Source organism: Liolophura sinensis, chromosome 3 (assembly GCF_032854445.1).
Source record: "Liolophura sinensis isolate JHLJ2023 chromosome 3, CUHK_Ljap_v2, whole genome shotgun sequence".
NCBI classification, from domain to species: Eukaryota; Metazoa; Mollusca; class Polyplacophora; order Chitonida; family Chitonidae; genus Liolophura; species Liolophura sinensis.
The window spans coordinates 4,160,946-4,174,507 of NC_088297.1; the positions used below are offsets into that span (position 1 = coordinate 4,160,946).

Consider the following 13,562-nt stretch of genomic DNA (forward strand, 5'->3'; position numbering starts at 1 on the left):
CAGTACTCCACGCTCCTGTACTTCTGTCTCTGATAACATGAGAATGTACTTTATGATCTCAGTCAGATTGCCAGTACTCCATCCTCCTGTACTTGTGTCTGTGGTAACATGAGGATGTACTTTGTGATCTCAGTCAGATTACCAGTACTCCACCCTCCTGTACTTGTGTCTCTGATAACATGAGAATGTACTTTGTGATCTCAGTCAGATTGCCAGTGCTCCACACTCCTGTACTTGTGTCTCTGATAACATGAGGATGTACTTTGTGATCTCAGTCAGATTGCCACTACTCCATCCTACTGTACTTGTGTCTCTGATAACTTGAGGATTGACTTTGTGATCTCAGTCAGATTGCCAGTACTCCACGCTCCTGTACTTGTGTCTCTGATAACATGAGGATGTACTTTGTGATCTCAGTCAGATTGCCCCTACTCCACACTCCTGTACTTGTGTCTCTGATAACATGAGGATGTACTTTGTGATCTCAGTCAGATTGCCAGTACTCCATCCTCCTGTACTTGTGTCTGTGGTAACATGAGGATGTACTTTGTGATCTCAGTCAGATTGCCAGTACTCCACCCTCCTGTACTTGTGTCTCTGATAACATGAGGATGTACTTTGTGATCTCAGTCAGATTGCCAGTACTCCATCCTCCTGTACTTGTGTCTCTGATAACATGAGGATGTACTTTGTGATCTCAGTCAGATTGCCACTACTCCACCCTCCTGTACTTGTGTCTCTGATAACATGAGGATGTACTTTGTGATCTCAGTCAGATTGCCAGTACTCCATCCTCCTGTACTTGTGTCTGTGGTAACATGAGGATGTACTTTGTGATCTCAGTCAGATTGCCACTACTCCACCCTCCTGTACTTGTGTCTCTGATAACATGAGGATGTACTTTGTGATCTCAGTCAGATTGCCACTACTCCACCCTCCTGTACTTGTGTCTCTGATAACATGAGGATGTACTTTGTGATCTCAGTCAGATTGCCAGTACTCCATCCTCCTGTACTTGTGTCTGTGGTAACATGAGGATGTACTTTGTGATCTCAGTCAGATTGCCACTACTCCACGCTCCTGTACTTGTGTCTCTGATAACATGAGGATGTACTTTGTGATCTCAGTCAGATTACCACTACTCCACACTCCTGTACTTGTGTCTCTGTTAACATGAGGATTGACTTTGTGATCTCAGTCAGATTGCCACTACTCCACCCTCCTGTACTTGTGTCTCTGATAACATGAGGATGTACTTTGTGATCTCAGTCAGATTGCCACTACTCCGTCCTCCTGTAGTTGTGTCTCAGATAACATGAGGATGTACTTTGTGATCTCAGTCAGATTACCACTACTCCATCCTCCTGTACTTGTGTCTGTGGTAACATGAGAATGTACTTTGTGATCTCAGTCAGATTACCACTACTCCATCCTCCTGTACTTGTGTCTCTGTTAACATGAGGATTGACTTTGTGATCTCAGTCAGATTGCCAGTACTCCACGCTCCTGTACTTGTGTCTCTGATAACATGAGGATGTACTTTGTGATCTCAGTCAGATTGCCACTACTCCGTCCTCCTGTACTTGTGTCTCTGATAACATGAGGATGTACTTTGTGATCTCAGTCAGATTGCCACTACTCCACACTCCTGTACTTGAGTCTTTGATAACATGAGGATGTACTTTGTGATCTCAGTCAGATTGCCCCTACTCCACCTTCCTGTACTTGTGTCTCTGATAACATGAGGATGTACTTTGTGATCTCAGTCAGATTGCCAGTACTCCATCCTCCTGTACTTGTGTCTGTGGTAACATGAGGATGTACTTTGTGATCTCAGTCAGATTGCCACTACTCCACCCTCCTGTACTTGTGTCTCTGATAACATGAGGATGTACTTTGTGATCTCAGTCAGATTGCCACTACTCCACCCTCCTGTACTTGTGTCTCTGATAACATGAGGATGTACTTTGTGATCTCAGTCAGATTGCCAGTACTCCATCCTCCTGTACTTGTGTCTGTGGTAACATGAGGATGTACTTTGTGATCTCAGTCAGATTGCCACTACTCCACGCTCCTGTACTTGTGTCTCTGATAACATGAGGATGTACTTTGTGATCTCAGTCAGATTACCACTACTCCACACTCCTGTACTTGTGTCTCTGTTAACATGAGGATTGACTTTGTGATCTCAGTCAGATTGCCACTACTCCACCCTCCTGTACTTGTGTCTCTGATAACATGAGGATGTACTTTGTGATCTCAGTCAGATTGCCACTACTCCGTCCTCCTGTAGTTGTGTCTCAGATAACATGAGGATGTACTTTGTGATCTCAGTCAGATTACCACTACTCCATCCTCCTGTACTTGTGTCTGTGGTAACATGAGAATGTACTTTGTGATCTCAGTCAGATTACCACTACTCCATCCTCCTGTACTTGTGTCTCTGTTAACATGAGGATTGACTTTGTGATCTCAGTCAGATTGCCAGTACTCCACGCTCCTGTACTTGTGTCTCTGATAACATGAGGATGTACTTTGTGATCTCAGTCAGATTGCCACTACTCCGTCCTCCTGTACTTGTGTCTCTGATAACATGAGGATGTACTTTGTGATCTCAGTCAGATTGCCACTACTCCACACTCCTGTACTTGAGTCTTTGATAACATGAGGATGTACTTTGTGATCTCAGTCAGATTGCCCCTACTCCACCTTCCTGTACTTGTGTCTCTGATAACATGAGGATGTACTTTGTGATCTCAGTCAGATTGCCACTACTCCACACTCCTGTACTTGTGTCTCTGATAACATGAGGATGTACTTTGTGATCTCAGTCAGATTGCCCTACTCCACCTTCCTGTACTTGTGTCTCTGATAACATGAGGATGTACTTTGTGATCTCAGTCAGATTGCCACTACTCCATCCTCCTGTACTTGTGTCTCTGATAACCTGAGGATTGACTTTGTGATCTCAGTCAGATTGCCACTACTCCATCCTCCTGTACTTGTGTCTCTGATAACATGAGGATTGACTTTGTGATCTCAGTCAGATTGCCACTACTCCATCCTCCTGTACTTGTGTCTCTGTTAACATGAGGATTGACTTTGTGATCTCAGTCAGATTGCCAGTACTCCACCCTCCTGTACTTGTGTCTCTGATAACATGAGGATGTACTTTGTGATCTCAGTCAGATTGCCACTACTCCATCCTCCTGTACTTGTGTCTCTGATAACATGAGGATGTACTTTGTGATTTCAGTCAGATTGCGACTACTCCGTCCTCCTGTACTTGTGTCTCTGATAACATGAGGATGTACTTTGTGATCTCAGTCAGATTGCCCCTACTCCACCTTCCTGTACTTGTGTCTCTGATAACATGAGGATGTACTTTGTAATCTCAGTCAGATTGCCACTACTCCACTCTCCTGTACTTGTGTCTCTGATAACATGAGGATGTACTTTGTGATCTCAGTCAGAATGCCACTACTCCACCTTCCTGTACTTGTGTCTCTGATAACATGAGGATGTACTTTGTGATCTCAGTCAGATTGCCAGTACTCCACCTTCCTGTACTTGTGTCTCTGATAACATGAAGATGTACTTTGTGATCTCAGTCAGATTGCCCCTACTCCACCCTCCTGTACTTGTGTCTCTGATAACATGATGATGTGCTTTGTGATCTCAGTCAGATTGCCACTACTCCACCCTCCTGTACTTGTGTCTCTGATAACATGAGGATGTACTTTGTGATCTCAGTCAGATTGCCAGTACTCCACCCTCCTGTACTTGTGTCTCTGATAACATGAGGATGTACTTTGTGATCTCAGTCAGATTGCCACTACTCCACACTCCTGTACTTGTGTCTCTGATAACATGAGGATGTACTTTGTGATCTCAGTCAGATTGCCCCTACTCCACCTTCCTGTACTTGTGTCTCTGATAACATGAGGATGTACTTTGTGATCTCAGTCAGATTGCCACTACTCCACACTCCTGTACTTGTGTCTCTGATAACATGAGGATGTACTTTGTGATCTCAGTCAGATTGCCCCTACTCCACCTTCCTGTACTTGTGTCTCTGATAACATGAGGATGTACTTTGTGATCTCAGTCAGATTGCCACTACTCCATCCTCCTGTACTTGTGTCTCTGATAACCTGAGGATTGACTTTGTGATCTCAGTCAGATTGCCACTACTCCATCCTCCTGTACTTGTGTCTCTGATAACATGAGGATTGACTTTGTGATCTCAGTCAGATTGCCAGTACTCCACGCTCCTGTACTTGTGTCTCTGATAACATGAGGATGTACTTTGTGATCTCAGTCAGATTGCCACTACTCCGTCCTCCTGTACTTGTGTCTCTGATAACATGAGGATGTACTTTGTGATCTCAGTCAGATTGCCCCTACTCCATCCTCCTGTACTTGTGTCTCTGATAACATGAGGATTGACTTTGTAATCTCAGTCAGATTGCCAGTACTCCATCCTCCTGTACTTGTGTCTCTGATAACATGAGGATGTACTTTGTGATCTCAGTCAGATTGCCACTACTCCACCCTCCTGTACTTGTGTCTCTGATAACATGAGGATGTACTTTGTGATCTCAGTCAGATTGCGACTACTCCGTCCTCCTGTACTTGTGTCTCTGATAACATGAGGATGTACTTTGTGATCTCAGTCAGATTGCCCCTACTCCACCTTCCTGTACTTGTGTCTCTGATAACATGAGGATGTACTTTGTGATCTCAGTCAGATTGCGACTACTCCATCCTCCTGTACTTGTGTCTCTGATAACATGAGGATGTACTTTGTGATCTCAGTCAGATTGCCCCTACTCCACCTTCCTGTACTTGTGTCTCTGATAACATGAGGATGTACTTTGTGATCTCAGTCAGATTGCCACTACTCCACCCTCCTGTACTTGTGTCTCTGATAACATGAGGATTGACTTTGTGATTTCAGTCAGATTGCCACTACTCCACCCTCCTGTACTTGTGTCTCTGGTAACATGAGGATGTACTTTGTGATCTCAGTCAGATTGCCACTACTCCACCCTCCTGTACTTGTGTCTCTGATAACATGAGGATGTACTTTGTGATCTCAGTCAGATTGCCACTACTCCGTCCTCCTGTACTTGTGTCTCTGATAACATGAGGATGTACTTTGTGATCTCAGTCAGATTGCCACTACTCCGTCCTCCTGTACTTGTGTCTCTGATAACATGAGGATGTACTTTGTGATCTCAGTCAGATTGCCACTACTCCGTCCTCCTGTACTTGTGTCTCTGATAACATGAGGATGTACTTTGTGATCTCAGTCAGATTGCCACTACTCCACCCTCCTGTACTTGTGTCTCTGATAACATGAGGATTGACTTTGTGATTTCAGTCAGATTGCCACTACTCCATCCTCCTGTACTTGTGTCTCTGATAACATGAGGATGTACTTTGTGATCTCAGTCAGATTGCCACTACTCCACCGTCCTGTACTTGTGTCTCTGATAACATGAGGATGTACTTTGTGATCTCAGTCAGATTGCCACTACTCCGTCCTCCTGTACTTGTGTCTCTGATAACATGAGAATGTACTTTGTGATCTCAGTCAGATTGCCACTACTCCATCCTCCTGTACTTGTGTCTCTGATAACATGAGGATGTACTTTGTGATCTCAGTCAGATTGCCACTACTCCACCCTCCTGTACTTGTGTCTCTGATAACATGAGGATTGACTTTGTGATTTCAGTCAGATTGCCACTACTCCATCCTCCTGTACTTGTGTGTCTGATAACATGAGGATGTACTTTGTGATCTCAGTCAGATTGCCACTACTCCACCCTCCTGTACTTGTGTCTCTGATAACATGAGGATTGACTTTGTGATTTCAGTCAGATTGCCACTACTCCATCCTCCAGCTTCTGCTGAACTTGTCTGACTCACCCACAAATGCTGATTACATCAAGCCTGACCCTCAACCAGAGAAAGGTGACTCAGTTATTTATGTTTGCATTAATGTGTAATAATAATCATATAAACAAATGTTTTATATATTTGTTTTGCAACAAAGCAGAAGTTTGTTTTGTAAAAGCATGCTGTTTCAAATGCACGTAAACGTTATAAAATCACACTTTTGATGTCAACTCTTGACTTTTCCTGATCAGAAATATATCCAGCTTCCCAAATAAAGATCTTTATAACGGTCATGAAATTCATGATTAAATGAATCAAGCAAAATGTAGCATTTGAAAAACTAAGACCTGTGTAAAATATATAGAGGATATTGCTCAATGAAGATTGAATGTGAGAAATATTTTTTGAATGGGACTCACGTCCTATTTGACTCGCGTCATATTTTTACGAGGAAAATATTTATCACATTCAACCTTCACTGTGCAGTATTCTATTTATTGCGTATAGTTTGTGTATCTGAACAAGTTTAAGCAATGGCTTTAGCTTTAGACCTTCACAGACTTGTGTATATAGCATGACGCTGCACATGATGTCTTGTGTGACGTGGTGTCTTGTTGCGTGACGTGGTGTCTTGTTGCGTGACCTGGTGTCTTGATGCGTGACCTGGTGTCTTGTTGCGATCTCAGTTGACTGAAATTGTATTATGACGTCATTCTGCTAAGCTCGGATTGGAACATCATGAAACAAAATGTTTCTTTTTGACGTCATGGTCTTGGGGTGTATAGTAACAAAGTGATATCTGACTCCAGCCAGTGAGATATCACTTTTATCAGTGAAAGAAATGCTGATGTTACACCTTTATATGAATAATAGAGTAGTTGATTTAACACTGTACTCAGAGGAACCCAGAGTGTCCTTGATCAATCAATCAATCAGTAATCAATCATGGGGTGGTTTTATGTTTTTAAGCATGGCTTGAAACGGCTTTGGCCTTTCTATCAAACATGTAATCTTGGGTATTAAGTTAAATGGAAGTCAATCAGTCAGTCATGTTATGATTTTTCGATCTTTGAATATGGTATTAAACATCAGTCAATCAATTAGTCAATCATTCAGGTGACATGTTTGTACCCTTGAGTAGACACCAGGCAGTCAGTGTGATCATGTGACCGTCATGTGATGGTTTTGTTACAGAAGCGGAGGAGGTGTTTGACTGGAGGGGCTATCTCCTGGAGGGTGAGGAGACAACCCAGGAGCTTTACCCAGAATCATCCGTGAGTTTGAGAACTTCCAACATTCAAGCACAACACTACCTTAATTATTCTAATTTTTGGGACACCTGGTCTGCTCTTTCCTCTCAAAATACATGTAATTTTAGCAGGAATACTTAGTTTCTTTGTTTTTTTTGCACATGGTAATCCCTTTAATGAACGACATATTCATATCTTTACGTTTCCAAAAAAAAAACTGGGAGAGAAATGTAATTCTATGCTTTCAGCCCTACTGAATTAGGGTATCACTGTCCCACTCAAGTCACATATAGCTTTACCCAGAGTCATCAGTGAGTTTGATGATCTCCAGCCTTCAAACACACCAGCATCATTGTCCCACTCAAGTCACATATAGCTTTACCCAGAGTCATCAGTGAGTTTGATGATCTCCAGCCTTCAAACACACCAGCATCATTGTCCCACTCAAGTCACATATAGCTTTACCCAGAGTCATCAGGGAGTTTGAGGATCTCCACGAGCCTTCAAACACAACACCATCACTGCCCCACTCATGTCACAGATAGCTTTACCAAGAGTCATCAGTGAGTTTGAGGATCTCCACCAGCCTTCAAACACAACACCTTCACTGCCCCACTCAAGTCACAGATAGCTTTACCCAGAGTCATCAGTGAGTGTGAGGATCTCCTCCAGTCTTCAAACACAACACCTTCACTGTCCCACTCAAGTCACAGATAGCTTTACCCAGAGTCATCAGTGAGTTTGAGACTCTCCTCCAGCCCTCAAACACAACACCTTCACTGTCCCACTCTATCACAGATAGCTTTACCCAGAGTCATCAGTGAGTTTGAGAATCTCCACCAGCCTTCAAACACACCACTTTCACTTTCCCACTCAAGTCACATAGTCATTAGGGAGTTTGAGGATCTCCACCAGTCTTAAAACACAACACCATCACTGCCCCACACAAGTCACAGCTATCTTTACCCAGAGTCATTGGTGAGTTTGAGGATCTCTTCCAGCCTTCAAACACAACACCATCACTGTACCACTCAAGTCACATATAGCTTTACCCAGAGTCATCAGTGAGTTTGAGGATCTCCTGCAGCCTTCAGACACAACACCATCACTGTCCCACTGAAGTCACATATAGCTTTACCCAGAGTCATCAGTGAGTTTGAGGCTCTCCCCCAGCTTTCAAACACAACACCATCACTGCCCTACTCAAGTCACATATAGCTTTACCCAGAGTCATCAGTGAGTTTGAGGCTCTCCACCAGCCTTCAAACACAACACCATCATTGTCCCACACAAGTCACAGCTATCTTTACCCAGAGTCATCAGTGAGTTTGAGGCTCTCCTCCAGCCTTCAAACACACCACCATCATTGTCCCACTCAAGTCACATATAGCTTTACCCAGAGTCATCAGTGAGTTTGAGGCTCTCCTGCAGCCTTCAAACACACCACCATCACTGTCCCACTCAAGTCACATATAGCTTTACCCAGAGTCATCAGTGAGTTTGAGGCTCTCCTCCAGCTTTCAAACACACCACCATCACTGTCCCACTCAAGTCACATATAGCTTTACCCAGAGTCATCAGTGAGTTTGAGGCTCTCCTCCAGCCTTCAAACACACCACCATCACTGTCCCACTCAAGTCACATATAGCTTTACCCAGAGTCATCAGTGAGTTTGAGGCTCTCCTCCAGCCTTCAAACACACCACCATCATTGTCCCACTCAAGTCACATATAACTTTAGCCAGAGTCATTAGTGAGTTTGAGGCTCTCCTCCAGCCTTCAAACACACCACCATCACTGTCCCACACAAATCGCATATATTTTCTGGTGTCAGCACTGGTTTATTCTAGAAAAGTCATCTTTATTTTTGTTTGATGAACTACACTACACCGAGTTTCTGAACTTTAACAGTTACATTTATTAGAGTTTCAAGTTCAGCTGTAATGTATCTATTTGCCAGAGTTGTGTGGTTCACCACTTGTGCTAGGAGTGATTTTGTGAGCTTGTTGCCCTGAACAGCATTTCTGAATTTGAATTTTGTTGTTTGGTTATTTAAGAGTCAAGATGAAGTTAAAGCTATACAAGACCTTATCCATACAGATTGATGTCAGTATTGTGGTATTGACCACTAATTTTTTGGAGCATTGTTTGAATCTCTTTCTGCTAACTTGTGATTGGCCAGGACTCATATGGTGATGATGATGACGAGGAAGAGGACTTCGATTCAGCCAATCAGAGCACAGGAAAGGTTGTCAGGTTTGATGGGGAGGAGGAACCTCAGAAGGAAGCTGACGATGACATACAGGGAGATAACTCTGAGTCTGACCTTACTCCCCCTAAGCTGAAGAGTGTGCTTGACAAGGGAGACAACTGGCTGGAAGGGAATGTAATGGTGCAATACTGGCAGGGCATGGTGGAGACTGGAGCCTGGGCAGATGGACACTGTTCTAATCTCTACACTGATTGGTATGTCTGCACACAATTGTTTTGGGTTCTGAACCTCAGGGCCAGTTTCTCAAAACATATGTAATGTGGCATTCTTGTACATGTAACTACCATCTTAAAAAAACATCTTAAAGGTGAATTACCAAGCTCTTAATTTTTTCAAAACTTGTTTTCGACAGTGTTCTCCTGTTATTGCGTATTGTAGCATTATCCAATGTAGCATTGTATGGAAAATGTCCATTGCTTTTCTCTCTCTTTTTCAAATGTCAATGATGTCATTGGCGGTCTGCTGTATGAAGCAGGTTCTCTTTGACGTCACGACGTTCCGAAATCTAAGGAGAGCAAGACATTGCGTTTTGAGTAGAGTACATACCGTCGAAACTTGCGCGGTTTATTTCTGTTAAAAATTAGCTACAAATTACAGACATGAGTATAAAACAATAGGAATATCTGACATGACCATTAATACCATGAACTGTGGAACATGGTTCGTTTTCATATCAAAAACCTTTGCAAGTCACCTTTAACTTTCTTCCCACTCTGACAAACGTACCTTTGTGAGCCCAGTGCTTGGTTTCAGGTGAGATTGAGGTATCGCTGGGCTTGTTCTGTTTTTGATGGCCGCCTTGGTGAGATTTTCCACACATTTGTGGTTGTAGGAATTTCCATACCCCAAGACCTGTATAAATATTTTTCTTTTTGAACTATAAGCCACAAATTTAAAAAAAAAAACACTTTGTTTGACAGGGATTGTTACCAGTTGAGGACAAACCCGCTGTACTCCATGCAGTATGACGTGAAAATCACAGAGTATCAGATGATGAGGGAGTTAATCTGGTGAGCATGTAAGACCACATCAATTTAAACTTAACCGTTTTAACAGGTAGGATGGTAAGGACTCGTACACGTCGTATTTATGAACCGATATTTGCTTTGCAAAATTAAACTTAAAACTCAGTTTTGTGGTTGAAAACTGAATATTTTTGGTAAAAAACTATTATAAGTTTTTTTAACAGAATTATAACTATTCTCAATTTGGGTGCTAAACCGAAATCTTCAAAAAGTGTAGCACATTATTTTCTCTCTTTGCCTTTCACAAAATCAATTTATTTCAAAGAGCAGTACGTGAATCATAGCTGTCACTCTTCTGTCGTTATTGTTTTGAAAATAGGAAGTCCTGCATTTTGCCTTATTTTGAGGAAACAGATGGCAGTAACTTTTGGCAAAGGTGTCCTTGACTTGGGTAAATCAGACGTTGAAGTAAACTAAGTATTCACCATAGTCATCTTAACAACTTAGTAGGAAATGGTGACAAAAGAAAGTTAATGTTCAACACACTTGGCCCGATTGACATGTAGGTTGTTAAAACAGAGGTGGTAACAAAGGTCCAGTTATTGGTCTGTGCTCAACAAGGGAGGTAACTCACGTTAGATTTTTACTCAAAGTTGATGTGGGGTATATTTAAATAAATGGAGACATAACTACAGAACAGTTTCATTTAATTAATCCTTTCACTCAAAGCCACTTGTAAATGTAATGTATGTGGGACTTTTTTGGGGGGGGATTCAAGGTCTACTGTTAGGTTCTTGTTTATTCTTGCCCAATCTGTAAATGTAATTTGCATGCCATCAGTTTTTATTAGAAAAAGTTGAATTTCTGTTCTCCTTAAGATCATGACAGTTAACTAGCGAAACTGTGAGGTGGATATTTACAGAAATTCATAAATAATTACAAAATACAACATAGAATTTGCCTTGGTTTGGAAAAAAAATAAAAAAAGTTTGGCTGAATTCAGATTCCTCATTGGTCGGTAAAAGTTTTAAAACTCAATTTAGCCCTGCCCTAAGAGTAATACAGAAAATTCATCTATTTTGAGGGAAACGTGGACTGTTTTACATGTAGTAATTTTTCCCTTTTAAGATTTATGTGATCCAAAAGCCTTGAAAAACCAGAAAAGCATAAAACATCAAAATCAGATAAAATAAAAGTGCAGGTTCACAATTTTATGTTTTGCACTTTTTGAGATATTTAGCGTCAGGTGACCTATAAAACACGAAATAAGATTGGTGTCACCCGATGGTGGAGAAAACAGAAAAATGATGCAAACTTAATATTGAAGACTGTGAAGAATATAAACCTCAGATGTTTTTGGAAAGATACACTGGATATTTATTTATTTATTTATTTGATTGGTGTTTTACGTCGTACTCAAGAATATTTCACTTATACGGCGACGGCCATCGGTATGGTGAGAATAAAACGGGCAGTGCCGGGAGAAACTCACATCACCATCGGCAGGTTTCACTGGATGTTTAATAAAGAGATAGCCAGTCAGGTGTTCCCACATTATAAACCTGCCTGTCACAAAATATTTTCGAATGGCCTTTTCTCCATAGTAAAATAGTATAGTATTTAAAAGTGAAATTTACATGGTACATTTATTCATGTGTAACCAAGTCTGCAGTATTTAACCCAGGAAGCACTATCTTCACTGTCAGCCAATCAGCGTTGATTCCGTGTCCGTGTACAGGTGAACATCCCCTCATTTATGTCTTATACCTGTAGATACAGGCACCTGATTGGTGGAAGACAAGCTGTCTTCGAGTGAGTGAGTGAGTGCTTGGGGTTTAACGTCGTACTCAACTATTTTTCAGTCATATGACGACGAAGGAATCATTAGGGTGCATGTACGTGTAATGTGCCTCCTTGTTGCAGGACGGATTTCCACCGCTCTTTTATTTAGTGCTGCTTCACTGAGACGACTTACCGAAGGCAAGTAAGCCGCCCCGCCCGAGCCATTATACTGATACGGGTGAACCAGTCGTTGCACTATCCCCTTCAACTTCCTCTTTTAAAGTCTTAGGTGTGACTCGATCAAGGATTGATCCTGGATCTACCGGTCCTGAAGCGGACGCTCTACCAACTGTGCTATCCGGGCCGGTAGCTGTCTTCGACGAACAGGTATTAAATTATGCAACTGTGGACACAGGTGTCACTTCCTGACTGCTTATTGTCACCCGAGGAACTGAGAGCTGGGGAATGTACTCGCGCCTCATGTTTTTCTAAGGATTGAAAGACGGCCATCTTAACCGCTGTGCACTGTCGAGCTGAGAAAAACTGATCAGACAATTGAGGTGATTGTTATCGTTGTTGTTGGCAGGTTGTTATCTGGAGTTAGGGAGCTCTTCATCTGCCACTATCAGGATGGACGCTTCTTTCTCAGGCATGACCTCGCTATGTCACATCTTACAAAGGTTAGAAGACATTCACATCATTATTTATTTGTTCATTTATTTACTTACTTCATAGTTTAATCATTTAATTCATAGTTCAGTAATTAATGTATTTAGAACACGTAATTTAATGATTTTTTTGGGATATTTCAGTTATTTATTTACTTCATAGCTTTATCATTTATTTCATAGATCAGTGATGTGTTTAGTAGTTTAATCCTTTACTTAATGGTTTTTATTTCATTTGTTGATTTATTTATTTACTTCACAGTTTAATCATATATTTGATAGTTTAGTAGTATTTAATATTTCAGTCATATTAGTTTAGTAATTTGTTTAGTAGTTATTTTAAGTTGTTTGTGTTTGAACTTTATAACAAAGAATTCTTCACTTTACGTGATGACAGCAAATTTAATGGGAAGATTAAGTAGAAACCCTTGTCAGGTGTCTTGCACAAACCAGCATCGTGTTTGATGAAAGAGATACTAGTAATTGGCATTTGGTGAGAATGGCCTATATCGTTATAGTTTTTTTTATTATAGATACAGACACAAATTTAATATGCAAGATTGCCAAAATTAAAGATTATAAAAGTTGTTTTGGTTTTTGAGTTTTAACTAAAGTTGAGGTTTTTTTAACATGTTTGAAACATTGTTTTAAACATGTTTGTCTTCCTTGTTTTGATTTTGATGTTCATTATATCGAAAGCTGTCCTGGTTTACACGTCTTC

The 13,562-nt window shown here is 41.3% G+C and overlaps 1 protein-coding gene across 1 annotated transcript in view; it reads left to right on the forward strand.

Moving 5' to 3' along the window:
* Positions 1-13,562, forward strand: part of LOC135463999 (gamma-tubulin complex component 5-like) — a 50,822-nt gene that overhangs the window by 5,422 nt on the left and 31,838 nt on the right. Inside the window, 5 exon segments of the mRNA XM_064741472.1 lie at positions 5,884-5,980; positions 7,100-7,179; positions 9,337-9,620; positions 10,347-10,436; positions 12,760-12,853. Coding sequence (XP_064597542.1) covers positions 5,884-5,980; positions 7,100-7,179; positions 9,337-9,620; positions 10,347-10,436; positions 12,760-12,853 — 645 coding nt within the window.